This window comes from Lipomyces japonicus (genome assembly GCF_038497905.1).
Source record: "Lipomyces japonicus strain CBS 7319 unplaced genomic scaffold V1514scaffold_57, whole genome shotgun sequence".
Taxonomy (NCBI): domain Eukaryota; kingdom Fungi; phylum Ascomycota; class Lipomycetes; order Lipomycetales; family Lipomycetaceae; genus Lipomyces; species Lipomyces japonicus.
In genome coordinates this window covers 1-16,709 of record NW_027117869.1, presented here as the reverse complement: position 1 = coordinate 16,709, position 16,709 = coordinate 1, and the positions used below count along the sequence as shown (strand labels likewise).

Below are 16,709 nucleotides of genomic sequence, written 5' to 3'. Positions count from 1 at the left end.
CATAGCTGTGGTCCAGAATGCTCATTATTTAATCATTGACGTAATTCTTTGATACTGTCAGCTGATGTACTTATTTGTCATGGCTTGAACGTATCGTCTTAAGTTTATAAGTATTACTACTATGTGTTGCTCTTTCGTATTGAATGCTTTCAATGCTATCTTGGAATCTTTGTAATCGAATGAAAAATTACGTGCGCGCATAATCTGCAAGGATGAATGGGAAGCAAGCCTGTTTTTTTGTTTTCATTTTCATTTTTTCTATTCTTGATTTCTTTCTCTTACGCTCCCATAAGCGTGTAGAAAAAAAAAAAAGAAAAACAAAGAAAATTAACCGATTTATTGTATTTGCACCTGTTTATATAACCCATTTTGAGAAAATGATACTGCATAGAATCCTATAAAACATTTCGGTACTAATTTCAATTAACACGTCCGTTACAAATTGTACACAAATAATTGAAATATGTTGCAAATGATAATGAAGCAGAAGCCGACATGCCGCGTGATCCGCAGGGTGACACGATGGGGACAAAGCTTCACAAATTGCATATCGTCATCATTACCCAAATTTAAACAACAGTAATTTTAACTACGTAATAGTTTTTATACGTACAAGAAAGGCATCGGACTACCAAAAAAAAAACCAAAAAAAAAAAAATCATGGACCATGAGTAACTTATTTCAAGCAATAAAGCGTCCGGCAGATGATTTTTTAGAAGCTCGAAGTAGCATCATTAACGGAGCTGGTGGTCTGAATCGTGCGCCCAAAGGCACTCCTCATCGCATTACCCTTGTCGACCATACGTCGACAACAGAGAATGATGACACGGCATTATTAGCTCAGGAAAATCATGATAGTATACAAAGACTTGAGAATGAAGCTGCTCTTGCGCAGCAGCCTAATGCTGAGATCATTTCTACTCAAGCCGGTCCTCATCGAGAAGTTCCAACCCATATTAGTCTACCTTCACAATCACAAGTTTCCGATCTCGAGCCAGATGATCCAACCGTATCGTTAACATCCACTATTTCAAACGAGTCCGAACCGCTATTACCGTCGAATTCGGGTACGTTTACCCGTCGAAAGAAGTCAAAGTCATCACGAACATGTGGCGGACTGTTTGTCCGAATGTTGCAAGCTGTGTTTTCAAAGCTATGCTGCTCTCATGGAGCATATCAAGTTGAGGATACACAGAATTCTGGGTTAGTGTCTTATGCTCAGTCAAATCAGAACAGAAGAGGGTACTCAGCGTTAGAAGAACGTCCAGCGCAGCCCGTGCATAGCGGCATATTCAGCTATGATCCTAACGTAGCGTTTGATGTTTTATATGAAAACCAAAGAGGGTGCGTCTAATTATTATTTATTCATAGTCTATATAATTATGTTAATTTAATTACCAGGTTTTTTTTTTTTGGTACGCCACTATTTTCAGGGAAGGGCTTGTTAAACTTCGACCCGCCTAGTTGGGTCGACTCAGATTATAAATATTCGCCAGTGGACATATCATCCGCACCTGTTCCTGACCCGTCATGGGAATGGGTGTGGAAAACATGGTATATCGATATGACAGCGGATGTTGACGCAGAGGGATGGGCATATTCGATCGGATTTCAAACCCGCAACTGGCATGCTGCTCATGTATGGTTCTATTCCTTTGTTCGAAGGCGAAGATGGATACGAAAAAGAAAAAGGATCGTAGAGTCTATAGAGAATCATGGAGACGAATACAAAAGGAAAGAATATGCGGTTGTCGAAGATGTGGCGACTGAATATTTTACTATTCGATCTGGACAATCGAAAAATGGGCTGCGATCTCAATCGTTAAAATTAAAGGGTAGTCGTTATGACTCAGATAATCACAGATTGATTGATTATGACTCTTCAAGTGGCTCGGAAATTGATGGGAAAATTACAAATATCGCAAATCTTTTATCGAAAATGAAAGAAGCTAGACTGGACAGAGAGAAGATTGAAGCCTTGGAACACTTTGTTAATGATGGAAGAGACGAGATTGTGCTATTGTCTTCTTTCATGGATCAAGTTATTTCGTTTCTTACATATCAGGAATCCCGCCGCGAGCTTTTGCGATGCCTGTTGGTTTCATATCAGCAGGTTCGCGCGGAGAGTTTGCGAGCGAAGAAAGGCAAACTAATCAATTCCACAGATGAATCGCATCATCCGGGGCATATTTCGGTTGAAATTCAACAAATGTCAGCTGCAGAGCTTGCTACTCGTCGCAAGGCTTTGCATGACGCGATTGTGCATGCGAAAAAGGAGATCATGAAACTTGATTACTATAGTGATCGTAAGGTGTCGAACAAGGAATATGCTAAGGCGGATTTGCTTTTTGATGCGAAATCATCTCAGCCAAGTCGAGTGCAAATGGAATCCGACAGACTTTTAAAAGAAGGTCTAGAAGAAGTTGAAAAGGACCAAGATGCCGATTCTTTGATTGACTAGAGGTGGACTAGAGGTGTTTTGTGATTATAACATTACCGCCATCTCTTTTACATCAAGTAATTAATCTTTTGGTAAATTCAAATATTATATTGCATAATCTATAGAGGTAGAATTACAAACCGCAGGGAAATTTTTAAATGGGGATAATTTTTTTTTAAAATAATATTGTATATCGTACGGGTTTCAAGTCATTCGTTCATAATTTTTTTTTTTGGTGGGATCAAGTGTTTTACGCATGCGTGTATTTACGTTCATTTATGGTGCAGTTATTCATTACAATATATTTTTATTACAGGCGGTTAGTTTAGTAAAAAAAATATTATATTATGTGAGTAGCAAGAGGCAACTCGATTTTCTAGGTTCCCTCAGAAAATTAAATTCAAATATTTTTCTCAATTAAAGGCCTGAATCAAAAATCGGTTTCCATTTGGTAAATTTTGTCAGTTCAACCAACACATCTTCAACCAATTCTGAGGGCAATTATTTCGTCAATGATGCTGAAGTGGTTCTTCGCAAGACAAAAGAAATCTTGATGAAACTATTACTGCGATGGTAATGGTAATTCTAAGCCAGGCAAATCGTGTAGACCGGGATTTGCCTAGCTTAGAATTATCAATACTATACGGTATGATAGTATATACGAATGACCACCTCCAATATTTCTCAGGTTATGAGCCCTACTTTTTGCATGGATCCGGTTTGCACTTCATGAATTTTTTCACTTTGATGGCAAGTCTTTGATTGTCTGAAGTTCTGATGACTTTTTTCCTGTATGGTTTATGCTAAATGATTTACAAATATTGTTCGTTTTTTTAATGTATTGAGCTACTTTTGATGTGAACCAACCCAACCCTTCTTTTACCATTTGACGATGGTTCCAACCAGGCCAAGCATGTGTCCAATTTGCGTTGATTGATTTTTTAATAAATATTGCAAGACGTGTACGTCTAATTGAGTTCCACTCAATCGATATTTGCATCTTTCAGTTTCCAACAGCGTCCAACAGCGTCCAACAGCGTCCAACAGCGTCCAACAGCGTCCAACAGCGTCCAACAGCGTCCTACAGCGTCCATTGACATTTAAAGCAAAAAGAACTTTTGTGAATTCGGATTTAAAGACAAGGGCCTTCTTTAGTACATTTAAATTAAATCACAGCAATTTTTAGCATTTGAATAAAATTGTGAAAAAAGCAATTAATGGCATGTGTGAGGAACCACCTCAATTTGTTGTGATTAAAGTTGAATTTGGTTTAACTACGACCATTGCCGTTACCTGAACACGATTTGCAATGGCTCAACATCAGAATATTCAAAAACGGTAACGAATTGAAATCCGAGATGTGGTCCAAGTGTCTTCGACTTAAAACCTCCTGTATTCCAAACAACTAAAGAAGCGATTAAAGCTGTCACTATTGAAAGTCTAGAAATTGAAAACAGAGGATGATATTTCAAATATCAATCAAAGTATGAAACACATTAGCCAAAATTTGAGGGCAAAGATGCAAAAAAATTTATCCCGATAGGTGAAAGTAAGATCGATATCTTAAAAAGTCCGGGGTATAACCCTAACCAGTGTTGAAGCAACAAATCGTCCAGACATGTCAGGCCAAGTTGACTTGACTTCTCATAAACAAAATTCTATTCAAAATGTCTTCAGATATAAATCTTTTGGAAATTAGAGATTTTTTAACCGAATTGGCTTATGAGGTTGGTAAGTTAATAACTTCCAATACTGGCAAAACCACATTCGACGACAAAGCGAACGGTAAGTAAACATGCCTATTTCTTTATAAATTTGCATGATTTGCTAATCTACCCATAGCTGTCGATTTGGTGACCGAAACAGATGCGGCTGTTGAGAGACTTGTTGCAGATAGGACCAAGGCACGATATCCTGAATTTGATTTCTTGGGCGAGGAATCCTATGTACCAGGAGTATCGAAACTCACCGACAAGCCCACTTTCGTAGTCGGTAAGGTGTAAACAGTTTATTGATTCGCTGGAAAAAAAAATTTTAATAAAAAATAGATCCGATTGATGGAACCACGAACTTTATTCATTCGTTCCCGTTTTCATGCACGTCCTTGGGTTTCACGATCAATCGTGAACCAGTCGTTGGCGTCATCTACAATCCTTTCCTGGACTGGCTTTATACCGGTGTCAAGGGTCACGGCGCGTATCTCAATAAAACCCAGAAACTGCCGTTACGGAAGCCTCCAGTGGGAAGCAAACTTACGATTCAAAATGCCTTGATTGGCATCGAATGGGGTACGCAACGTTCAGGCAATAATTATCAAGTCAAAACCGAAACGTTCAAGAAACTTGCCGCGGAGCAAGGAGGCTTTGCCCATGGATTCCGATCACTTGGATCGGCCGCCATGAACATTTCTGCAGTTGCTGCAGGCCAGCTGGACGCTTATTGGGAAGGTGGTTGCTACGCATGGGATGTATGTGCAGGTTGGGTCATTTTGTCAGAAGCTGGAGGCAGAATCGTAGGAGGTAATCCAGGACAATGGGAACCTGCTGTTGACGAAAGAATATACCTTGCAGTACGAGGAGGAGATGGTTCCGATGAATTTATAGAAGGATTTTGGGATTCAATTGAAGGAAAGTTGGATTATTGAATTCCCAGTACACATATAGTAGTAATAAAAAAACATAAATTTCATTAAAAAACTATTATAAATACCGAACCTTTACAGCCATGCTAATTGTCCTTGCCAAACGCCCCCATCCGCCTGATAAGGTTCTCAATAATCTTGCTCGATTACGAGGAACTCCCAGGGCAAATGCAATCAAGATGAAAGCTATTATGCGTCGCAGTACTTCTGGCCTTTTAGACGCCAATAATATTGTCTTCCAAAATCTGACCGTGCCTAGCGATGCATCTTGCGCATCAGACAATTTTCCCGAAGCTGAAAGAGAGTCATGCTGCCTGCGCACGACAGCAGATGCTTCGGATTCTCGTTCGGCTTTGGCAGCTTCCTGAGCCTCTTTTCTTTTCTTGCGACGAGCTGCTCGTTCATTCTCCTTAGCTATTCGTTTAGCCCGTTTTTCCTGTATTTGGGCTTGCATCTCAATAATCTTGTTTAATAGCTGTTGCTTGCGATCGGGCGAAATTTCATCATGATCTGCCACAAACTCCTGAGCATCATTCCATCTCTCACATGCGGGTAAAATTACCAAAGCATGCAACTCTAATAGCCGCAGGAAAAAAGAATCTTGTGTAGATCCAGTATATGAATTAACATATAAATTTATTCTTTGCCTGACGAGCTCAGGGTTTAAGGATTGTTGTGCTCCGGCATGGGCAACGGCGTAAATGAGCTCTAGCGACGGAGAAGAATTCTCAAATGCTTCATGCACAACATTCCAGACGGAAAACTCCTTTACTAACCGACTAAATTCAGCCAAGTCTGCTTTGCTAAATAAAGATTTACTTTCTTCCGGCGATAATGACAAAATATTCTCAATCAAAGTAACGTATAGTATCCAAATATTATTCTTCAGGGGAACATTATTGTTAACAATTGGCGCCACGATTGATGTTGAAGATCTAGAAAGTAATGTCTGAATCAATGTGTAAGAATTGGCAAACTGTCGGTTTATAAATGCAGTCCTCGCCTTTTGAAATAACCGCTGAACCTTTTGAGGCGCTGGCAAATCTGTGATTGATGATCCAATAATAACATTTTCAGAGAATGACGATGCAGTCGAAGCGGTGGAAGATGCAAGTGAAGTAGAAACTCGATCAGTTAAATAAGATGAGTCGTTCATTGAAGACAGTAAAACCTGATAGGCTCTGAACTGGGCCAGTTGAGAAGCCGGACGGGGTATAAACTAAACACTGTCGAAGCTAATATAGCGAGCGGCCCACGCAACCTCACTTGCCAAACCAAACCACGAACTGACAACCAAATATATCAATATCAATCTGAAATACTGGCGATTTTAGTTATTGACACTGCTCAACCACGTACAAAGTGTGATTAATGACTCCATCGTCTTTGTTTTGACCTGGCCCGTGATCTGGGGCGCGATGGCCCGGGTAACATTTAATACGGCCCTCACATTTTGTTGCTTGAACCCGCCTTGCAAAAGACCGGATCCCATCCTCCGTTGAGCATTTGATTTGAAAACCGTGATCCTTGCCACTGCGCAATATTTTGGCAGTTTCTTTTGTTAATTTTTCTTTTTTCTTTATGCCACCTTTTCGTGACGAAGTTGTGTTTGTGAGTAGCTCTACCGATCGTGCACTTAGTTTACTGTCGAATGTTGACCCCATCCATCCCAGGTAATCTCGACTGGATCGCAACGAACACGCGTACAGTATGGGTTACATGAGTCGTTAACACCTCCAGAAATTATTGTGCCTACGAAGGTGTACAAGCAGGATGATGTTTATTCGCTTGAAAGTGATGACGAGACTACCGCCATACATCCCATAGTTAAGGGGCGGATTGTTGACATTAAGGGATTACTATTTTTAATGTAATAATATCTGCATTTCATTTGTTTAACCTAGAATCAATTAACAAAATCAATAGGGCGGAACTGTACAGGTCAACAGCCAAAGTGGAAGCTGGGAATGCGCCATATTCTCCAGTATTATTTACTATTAATTCGGAATGGAAGCCACGACAAATCGAAGAAATCGTCAGTTATTTGCTCAAGGAAGTTCAAGCTCCTGCAGTTACTGCAATTCCAGAAGTTCTCGGTTCAGCATTTGCATATGGTCTTCCAACTTGCCTAGTGGTCAATATTGGTAAAGAAAAAACGGAAATTTCACCTGTCATAGACTTTACTATTATAGAGAACGTACAAAACGTGATTGGAGTTGGCGCGAATGAAATTAATAATTCATTAAGCAAAATATTACCGACCTTGAAGCATGATCAGATTGAGGAACTGAAAAAATCGCCAATATACGAGATTCTCAGTGACCAAACACAAAGTTTTTTCGGCGAACCGAGTGAGCCAGCCACATCTACCGGTGAAGAAGAAGGTATTGTTGATATTGCTGCTATTGTCGCAAGTGATAATGCCAGGGAGATGCTTGCGCAGCGCGAGCAAAAGAAAAAGGAACACCAGGCGGAGTTGAAAAATTCAGATTTGCCGCGCAATTCGTTTGTCGATTCCAATGGACGGACCGTGGAGGTTGGCAAGGAAAGGTTTAGTGGATGCGAGGAATTTATAGAGAAGCTCTCGCAAGGTGTGGGCGGTGTGGTTTCGCGGATAGACGATATCGCCAAACGCGGTGACTGTTGGGAGAACGTGGTTATAGTTGGTGGCCCAGTTGCGATCAAAGGATTTCATGATGCATTTTTAGCAGCCCTCCAGGAAAGATTTTTGATCACCAGGGGGACCACATTTTCAGAGTTGCCTTCAGGAATTAATACTCCTGGATATGCAACTCCACCTTCGATCGCACCATATTACGGAACTTTAGGGCACGGGCAAGTTCCGACTAGCATCCGAATTGCAAAAATGTCAGAGTATTTTATTGAGTTTAAGGGACGGACATGGGAAGATGCTTCATTTCTAGGCGGACAGATTGCTGCCAAACAAATTTTTACACCAGGAGCTGCATCTATTGATGGTGCTTACTTGTCTCGCGAAGATTTTGGTACTAAAGGAATCAAAGAGTTTTGGAAACTCGGTTTACTTTAAAATGTATAGTATAGTAAGATCTTGTATTTTATATAAATTTAGTTGTACAAATATACTCTGTTGCATTTCTTTGCTTATTCTGGCGAGTTTGTAAACCAAAGTGGTATATAAATGCTTAGTTTCTTTCACTGCGTACCAATTTCAGCAGCATCGTGGTCATGTATGATTGCTCATCCAACAAAACTACAAGCGTGTGAACCAACAAGCCAGACCATATAATTCACCAAATTTGACAATGTCATCTATATAGAACTATTAGAAAGTATTACCCAAATGGAAAATGGGAATGCCTAGCAGCATTATTCGTGAATTTGTTCGAGCAATTTCAGCATGAAACCGCTCTACATTTATAATCAGAAATGCGACGTTTCAAATGTAAAACATCAATTGTACCTCAAATGTTTTTGTCGTATAAATCTAAAAATTGAATAACTAATTAATGGTAATTTGTGTCAAGAAAAAAAAATGAGAGCTTACAAGCAGATTAGCTAAGCCCGAGGCCTTTCAATTCGAAGCGCACAGTGAACTGGCAGTTTGAATGAGACCTTGCTGCTCACAGTGGAGGTTAATGGTTCCCGAAGACTAAACTAGACTATTTTTACATGGCTAGTAATTCAAAAAGGGTGTCTGGCGAAGATTTTCTTGTAACGCCAACGTCATCTAGAGGGTCTTCGTTGGATTTGGAACAACGCGACCTTACTGAAGCCGAGATATCTGGGCAGCAGAATCCATGGGGTGGCACTGAATTAACAGAATCATCTAACAAATATTTTGAGTGAGTAAGACGTGATTATTATGTAAAGATTGTTGACTAATTAACAGTGTTTCGCATGAATTGAGTATTGATGATATAACGCAACAGACCAGGACAGCAACACCAATTATCAATTCGCTAGAAAGCAATTTTTCTACTTCGTCGTATTCTAGCGGAATACAGGATTCTAGGCCAAGCAACATACGGGTACCGTCTACAAATACAAGCTCAGCAAATATAGAAACTTTTTTTTCACCATCGTCCATTCACAGATTCAGTTTGGAAAGTAATTCGACAACCAAAGGGCCATTAGACTGGTCAGTTGATGGATCAGGAAGAAGGGTTGGATACGAAGATTTAACGGCAATAGATTGGATTCATGAATACAGACAAGAAAGACAACGAGCACAATCTGTTAAGAGACAGCCAGGAATATGGGGCAAACTGCAGTCATTAGCGGATTCATCACAGATCTGGCTTGTTTTAATTATCACAGGAATTGGAGTTGGAATACTGGCAGCGGCAATAGATATTGTTTCCAATTGGTTAGGTGACCTTAAAGTTGGAAGATGCAAATCCTCGTTTTATTTACGTAAAGAGTTTTGCTGTTTAGGGATTGGTCGTAAGTACATTTGAACTTGAATTTTGCACGTCTAACAATTGTTGCAGCTGGCGAGACATGCGATAATTGGGTTAGTTGGGGAGAGTCATTACATGCGACAGAAATCGGCGGCTTTATTATTTCGTATTTGTTTTATATCGCGTTTGGAGTGTTGTTTTCAGCAGGAGCGTCATTTTTAGTTATTCAGTATGCTCCATATGCAAGTCATAGTGGAATTCCTGAAATTAAAACTGTCCTTGGTGGTTTTATTATTCGCGGGTTTATGGGTGGGTGGACATTGGTCACCAAAGCTCTTTCGCTAGTGTTGGCTTCCGCATCAGGACTATGGCTTGGGAAGGAAGGCCCTTTAGTTCACGTTGCTTGTTGTTGTGCAAATTTAGTAATAAGAATGTCTGATCATTTAAAGCATAATGAAGCACACAAGCGAGAGATTTTCTCTGCAGCGTCTGCAGCTGGGATCACAGCTGCATTCGGTGCTCCGATTGGAGGAGTGTTGTTTAGTCTAGAACAACTTTCATACTATTTTCCTGATAAGACGTTATGGCAGAGTTTTGTGTGCGCGATGGTTGCATCGGTGTCTATTCAAATTGTTAACCCTTTTCGGACGGATAAGCTTGTACTATTTCAAATTGTGTATAGCCGGCCATTTCACAAGTTTGAACTCATACCATTTTTATTAATTGGTGTTATTGGTGGTTTATATGGTGGACTTCTCATTAAGCTGAACATGAAAATTGCCAAATGGAGAAGCCAAAACCGCATTTTACAACATCCGTTATTGGAGGTTGTCTTACTTGCATTGGTCACCACAATCATTAACTTCCCGGATCCATTCACTAGGTTACAGAATAATGTTTTGGTGCTTCATTTATTTCAAGATTGTGCTCCAGATGAGATTTCAAACTTGTGTAAAGCTGCATTGTATGGAGATTCGGTAATCTTACTTTTTTTGGTTTGCATCATTGGATTCTTTCTAACAGCATACACGTTTGGAACGAACGTCCCATCTGGAGTATTAATGCCATGTATGGCAATTGGTGCGTCATATGGTCGAATAGTTGGAATTGTAATGAAGATCTTGCAAGAACGATATCATGAATTTTTTATGTTTCAGTCTTGCTTGCCAGACGTTGCATGTATAACACCTGGTGTTTATTCCATAGTCGGTGCAGCATCAGCTTTAGGAGGAGCTACCCGGTTGACAGTGTCATTAGTTGTAATCATGTTTGAGCTTACAGGCGCGCTTACGTATGTTCTGCCAATAATGATTGCAGTAATGGTATCAAAATTGGTGGGTGATGTATTTGATAAAAAGGGTGTTTATGAGAGTTGGATTCAGTTCCATGAGTATCCTCACTTGGATTTTCGCGAAGATCAGATTGCTGATTCGACGGTCGCTGAAGTGATGACCCCGTATAATAAATTGAGCGTGATTACGGCCGCGGGCCATACCATCGATTCTCTTGAGAACTTGCTTGACACAGAGAACTATAAAGGTTTTCCTGTGGTTACCAATGCTCGAGCTCCAATATTGGTTGGCTACATATCCCGGTCTGAGCTTAAATATGCGCTTCGTCAGGCGAGAAATGTACCGGGATTGTTTGGTGCCTCACCTTGTTTTCTAGGTGGGGGCTCGTCCTTAACGGGTGAAGAAGCTCGAAGTTCAGTTGACCTTAGACAGTGGGTTGATCAGACGCCTATAACGTTGTCACACAGAAGTAGTCTACACCTAGCGGTGGGCTTGTTTCAAAAATTGGTACGTTTCATAAACCTAATCAACATTGTAGACGACATTGCTAACTGCGAATAGGGATTAAGATATTTGTTGCTCACAATGAAGGGCGAGGTTCAAGGTTTACTCACCAAAAAAGACGTGTGTACGAAAGACCTTCAAGTGCCATAATTAGAGTCTGTATATTTGTGTAATTTGTGTTAAGGTGTATATATTTTTTGGTAAATATGCAATAAATATTTTGTCTACATATATAATTCTACGTTTTGTGCCATGCCTTCTCACCATTTTCGGCGCCTATGTAGAAAAATAATACTTTATCGTCACACACTCACATTTGACCATATATAACGTTTTTTTTAATAAAATCCCACTACATCTTTGTATTAAACGTCAGCAACAACTGATCATGCATAGGCTACCTTTCTGTCCTACAAACTTATCTTCTAACATGTGGCCTAAAGATTTCTTACTCAACATTGGGCGCGTACGGTGTACCTCTGACTGTACAAGATTCCTACTCAAAACGACTGCTCCGTAGTCGTGAAATCCCATCAGCGCCGGGGCTAAAGCAGCATCCAGTTGTTACAATTCTGGAGTCCCGTTCCACAAATCTCAAACGCCTAACACATGTTGAATGGCATCAGTCTCAATAAACACACGTGGGTCGGATTATGGTGGTCAAGTGGCAAGATAACTAAATCGCTAAACAAACCATCAATGATAGCTAGTTATTCCCAAAAAATCCCGGCAGAATACCTACAGTTGTGTAAATTTGCGAGAAATTTAAAGTTGTGATCTGATTGCAAGGCACAAATAAGTCTTCCAAAAATATGTTTGACGCGAAGTCATTTACCCAACCCAATATACTACGTCACGCGTTTGCAAAAAGCCTCAGAAAAAAACAACCCTTACTACCCCCAGCTTGATATCATAGTGCACTGCGATTCACTCAAGTGGTTTGGTCACTTTAAACATTTATACATCGTTGTCGTCCTTTGCATTGACTATTTGTTACATCAATTTACATCTGAGTGTGCTAAGAAATTTTTCGACTGTTAACGCTCGTCTCAATATCTCCAATCACATCGTTCATCTCCAGACTCAACAAATGTTATCCAGCGTTTTGATATAACAGGGTTATACTTGATTCTTTCTATGTATGTTTATGCATACATCATTTAACATAGTATTACAACATATAATTTTGCCGTATCAAACGAAGGGTAGGGTTATTTGCACTCATGAAGTGGGGCTTGTCTGCCAAACAACCTCAGCTAGGTGGCCAAGCGGTCTCGCTTGATTCTCAAGCTTACGGGTTGGAGTCGTCTTCCCGCAATCATTCATATGCTTCGCAGACAAATCTTCTTGCTCTTCATGCCAGCAATACGACGTCATTGCTTGCCACCAGCAAACCTGATGACGATATGTCAACATCACTGCCTCACAAGACTTCAGCGCGACCATTACGACTATTTAAGCACAAGAAAGATGCTGATTTTGATACACATGATGGGTCGCCACGAATGGCTCATTCTCCGAGTGTCCTTCACGTCCCGGTATCTCCGGATTTGATTCCATCTTCTCCAGATAGCATTGCCAGTGATTCAAAACCCCGAGAAGTTATCTCGGGATTTAGCACAAACTACAAAACAGTATCCATGTCTGTTAATGATCTGTCACATTTTGTCAGAGGGTCTGCTCAAGTAGGAAATAAGTCACCGTTGAAGAAAGAAGTTACTGCTTCATCTTCCAAGCTAAACCTATCTGGCCCTCAATATCAAACAAAAAAGGAAGGGTGGATTAATAGAGCAGATGGAGAATCAAAAAAAATTGGCTATACCAAAGTTATTTCATGGAAACTTCAAAAAGCTGTGTTAAAGGATAACTTTTTATATCTTTATAAGCCACCGGCTGAAATCGGTGCAAAGTCTTTTGATTTTGTTGCCCGGTCTGTTTTAAAGGGTCCTGCAAAGGAAAACGAGAACGGTGAGGATAAGCAATTTTTTATTGTCTTATACGTGCTATACTAATTATTTAAGGCCGATATGGAATTACTCACAGGTTAACCACAAAGCATAAAGATCTCATAATTGATGAGAATTCAAACATTATTAGTGGTACGATTGAAGCGATTTGCCATGAAGTTGTCTTTGGCGACGATGAAGCATTTGTTAAAGATGCATTATTAATGCTACCTATGTGGACTTCAGCTAGTACGGCCTTCGAGTATATAGCAGAATTTGCCTTATTAGAAGACCGTTCTGAACGAATATGTACTATAGTTGAAATTATAGTTAGCTATATGGGATCTTTACTTCTCGACAGCAATGTTAATTTGTCAATTGATTCGCTTTTAGACTCCATCAACATTCGTGACGAAGGCAAATACAAAATAATGAAAGACAAGATAAATGAAAGACTGAATCAGATGTCGGAAACTCTTAAGCCGGATAGTTCAGTTCCGCTGTCCGATACATTTGTTCAGGAACTGGCAGCTGGGTTCACAGCACACTTCTTTTCTAATGCCGATATAGAAGTGTTTGCGGATCAAATTCATAGCTTTAATCTTAGAATTTTTCGATCATGGAGTCCTATTAATGACTTTTCTATGTTATTTGCATTGAAATATGCGTCATGCCGGAAAAATCCACAAGTACCCACATCAAAATATCCAAATTTTATTGGAACTTTGATGATTCAACATTTATTCCCATCAAACAATCCGACATCTAACTCTCCAGCGACCATGGCTGATCTGTTGTCTAGATGGATTATCGCGGGAAATATTTTAAAACTAAAAGGTGACATGATTGGATGGCTAGCTATTGCGAATATTGCTTGTTCCCCTGCAGTCTGCCGGCTTAAGAAAGTATGGTCACTTGTGTCACCTGATGTGGTAGACATTGTTAACCGAGATTGGGCACCTGTGATTTTTGAATTAGATAGGAGAATTATAGTCAGTGAGACTTCTTCTAGACGCGAGAGCGCACATATTTTAGCTCCTGACGGGATTGGAAAGACTTATCAGAAAGAAGCCGTGGTGCCTTATTTTGGAGATATCAGTGTTCACTATTTCGAGAAACTAACCGAGATTAATAGGGTATGTTTTATTACATTTGACAAAATTGGGTCTCTAATAATTTTTTAGGATGGCTTGCGAGTAATGGAATCTAGAAAAGAACTCTATCAAATCCAAAAATCATTAGAAAGGTGGTCAAACTATATACACAACGTTCAAAACGAAAGCTCTCTGCGAACTATTGAACCTCCGATTAAAGCTTTTCAGGAATGTTTGTATAAAGCATACGAAACTGCTCAAGGTTCCTCAATAATAACACCGTCTGGGTTACTCGACCTTTCTCTTCAATATGAACCTCCTTCGACAGGATTATATGCCCAATATTACACATCTCAGCGTTCTCCATTGTCAACTGGCTCATATTCACCACTTATTTTTACAGAAATTCTCACGTCCTATAAGTTATTTGCACCAAAGGATATCTTAGAAGCAGGTGGTTTGCTATACAAACGGTCAGTATCATCCTTAAAATCAAAAGCTTCCGCCGAACATGTTTTTCAATCACCGAGTAGTCAATATCAATCCACAGAAATTGGAAAGCGACATCTTCGACGAGCAAGCTCTTTTCCACCTTCCAAATCAAATGTCAATATAACAGGCTATTCTGATTTAGATGCGACTAGTAGAAACAGAACAGCTGCTTTACCTAATAGACACTTTTTGATCAAGACTGTCAGGGATGTCTTGAACATGGGTGTAACTTTGTATCATGTGGAAAACGATCTTATCTTGAAATCTTTTAAGGAAGAGTCGGTTAGAACATCGAGATTGTCTAGCGTTATCATGGAGAACCCATCAAAAAGGTTAAGTAGCGGATCTCGACCATTATCAGCTCAGTTTCAATCCTCCAGACACAGTTCGGGAGCCGATTTACAAATTTTTGAATATAAATCAGCACAACCATTGGCGCTTAACGTTGTCACCAAAGATGGTTCACTAAATCGACTATTGGATGTTTTAGTAATCGGAATAGAAGAGTTTAGTACGCGAATTGGTGCAGAAGATGTGTTTTACTTGCAAAAATTTGGACAGATTGTTTTCAAGATGAACATGGACATATTCACATCCACGTTTTTTGCAACTTTTAGAAGTTTTTGCACGGCGGACAGATTACTGGATGCATTAAGAAAACGTTTCTTAGGAGCACGATCTGTGGCTGCCAGCCGTTTGAATAATGACAATAAGTCTATGAACTCTTTATTCCCAGATTGGGACTCAGTGATAACAGACAATAAAGATATTGATTGGGAAATGATGGCAAAGATTCAAATTGGTATTTTAGAAGCGTGCAATCTGTGGATTTCTGAGTACTATTCAGATTTTTTAAACGACATTAGACTGCGGGATTCCTTTTTGGAGTTTTTACGAGATGTTGACGCTGAAGATATTGCGTGGCATAAGCGCATAGAAAATTATAATTCTTTGAAAGAACATGCAGAATCGATAGCGTCCTTGTTACGCAAGCTCAGGAAATCGTTTGCAAGGCGATCATATCGGCCAGTCGAATTTACTCCAACACTTTCTTTTACAGAGCATGTTCACAAATTAAAATTTCCAGAATATGACAATGCGAAAATAATACAGTTTTGTGAATCACTTGATCATTTAGTTGGTTGTGTATTTGCGAGTATAAAATTAAAAGATTGGCTCGTTGTTTATGAAGTATTTGAAATGCAAACAGTTGATCCGATGAACATGTTTGGTAATTGGAGTTCACCGAATATCGCTGAAGAAGATATATTAATTCAGGATATTTTCAGTTATTTAGCCACACTTCACTGCTTTCGATCTGATGAACTAATGGTTTCTTTATTGCCTCATCCAATTAAGAGACTTTTTGCATTTAGAATGAACTTAGTTTCGTGGTTATCTTCTTATGTTGCCGACCCTTCATTGAGGAGATTTCAGCGAGTACGTCGCATGGCCACATTATTAAAAGCGATTGCAATATGTCGAAAAAGGATGAGCGTGATTGATTTTGGTTTAAGAAGTGACTCTGATGAACGGTTGAATATTCCGTCTTTCGTTGAAAGTGCAATTTCCGCAGCGATTGTTCGTCCTGAGAGTAGGCAGTACGCTGCTGCATGGTTATTAGCTGCCGTTGAAGTAGGTATTGACGTGCATCAGATTGAAAATCTTGAACAAATAATTCCTAGACTGGATGATAATAAACGAGAATCTGATGGTTCGTCGGACATCATTCGCGAGTCGTTCAGCCCATGCATAGGATGGGTGTTCGAACGTATATTTGAGATTGTTTGTTACGTACCAAACATGTCTTTAGAGAAGCCGCGACTGATTAATTTTGACAAGCAAAGATATATATATAACTTTTTGTCGAATATAGTGGACTTGAGACCTTGGAAGAGGAGTAGCACCAATGGTTTAG

At 39.7% G+C, this 16,709-nt stretch overlaps 6 protein-coding genes across 6 annotated transcripts; 5 read left to right on the top strand and 1 right to left on the bottom strand.

Annotated features, from left to right (window-relative positions):
• Window positions 1-591: 591 nt before the first annotated feature.
• V1514DRAFT_298662 (uncharacterized protein) lies at window positions 592-2,739 on the top strand. The gene is made up of 2 exons (XM_066925499.1): window positions 592-1,344; window positions 1,402-2,739. The coding sequence occupies exons 1-2, from the start codon at window positions 668-670 to the stop codon at window positions 2,459-2,461; spliced, it is 1,737 nt and encodes a 578-aa protein (XP_066781208.1). The 5' UTR covers window positions 592-667; the 3' UTR covers window positions 2,462-2,739.
• A 1,318-nt stretch (window positions 2,740-4,057) lies between these two features.
• On the top strand, window positions 4,058-5,136 carry V1514DRAFT_337178 (uncharacterized protein). Its single transcript, XM_066928637.1, has 3 exons — window positions 4,058-4,225; window positions 4,283-4,432; window positions 4,489-5,136. Exons 1-3 carry the CDS (start codon window positions 4,108-4,110, stop codon window positions 5,082-5,084), a joined length of 864 nt encoding a protein of 287 aa, XP_066781207.1. The 5' UTR covers window positions 4,058-4,107; the 3' UTR covers window positions 5,085-5,136.
• V1514DRAFT_337176 (uncharacterized protein) lies at window positions 5,057-6,454 on the bottom strand. Its single transcript, XM_066928636.1, has one exon. The coding sequence runs from the start codon at window positions 6,235-6,237 to the stop codon at window positions 5,140-5,142; it is 1,098 nt and encodes a 365-aa protein (XP_066781206.1). The 5' UTR covers window positions 6,238-6,454; the 3' UTR covers window positions 5,057-5,139.
• Window positions 6,455-6,566: 112 nt separating this feature from the next.
• V1514DRAFT_298654 (uncharacterized protein) lies at window positions 6,567-8,194 on the top strand. Its single transcript, XM_066925498.1, has 3 exons — window positions 6,567-6,692; window positions 6,755-6,951; window positions 7,008-8,194. Exons 1-3 carry the CDS (start codon window positions 6,663-6,665, stop codon window positions 8,128-8,130), a joined length of 1,350 nt encoding a protein of 449 aa, XP_066781205.1. The 5' UTR covers window positions 6,567-6,662; the 3' UTR covers window positions 8,131-8,194.
• Window positions 8,195-8,674: 480 nt separating this feature from the next.
• On the top strand, window positions 8,675-11,490 carry V1514DRAFT_337173 (chloride channel). The gene is made up of 4 exons (XM_066928635.1): window positions 8,675-8,905; window positions 8,953-9,506; window positions 9,554-11,262; window positions 11,317-11,490. The coding sequence occupies exons 1-4, from the start codon at window positions 8,733-8,735 to the stop codon at window positions 11,407-11,409; spliced, it is 2,529 nt and encodes an 842-aa protein (XP_066781204.1). The 5' UTR covers window positions 8,675-8,732; the 3' UTR covers window positions 11,410-11,490.
• Window positions 11,491-12,115: 625 nt separating this feature from the next.
• On the top strand, window positions 12,116-16,709 carry V1514DRAFT_337170 (ras guanine nucleotide exchange factor domain-containing protein; the record flags this gene model as incomplete). Its single annotated transcript, XM_066928634.1, has 3 exons — window positions 12,116-13,227; window positions 13,281-14,341; window positions 14,390-16,709. Coding segments are annotated over exons 1-3 (4,126 nt in total), but the record flags the coding sequence as incomplete, so codon positions are not given.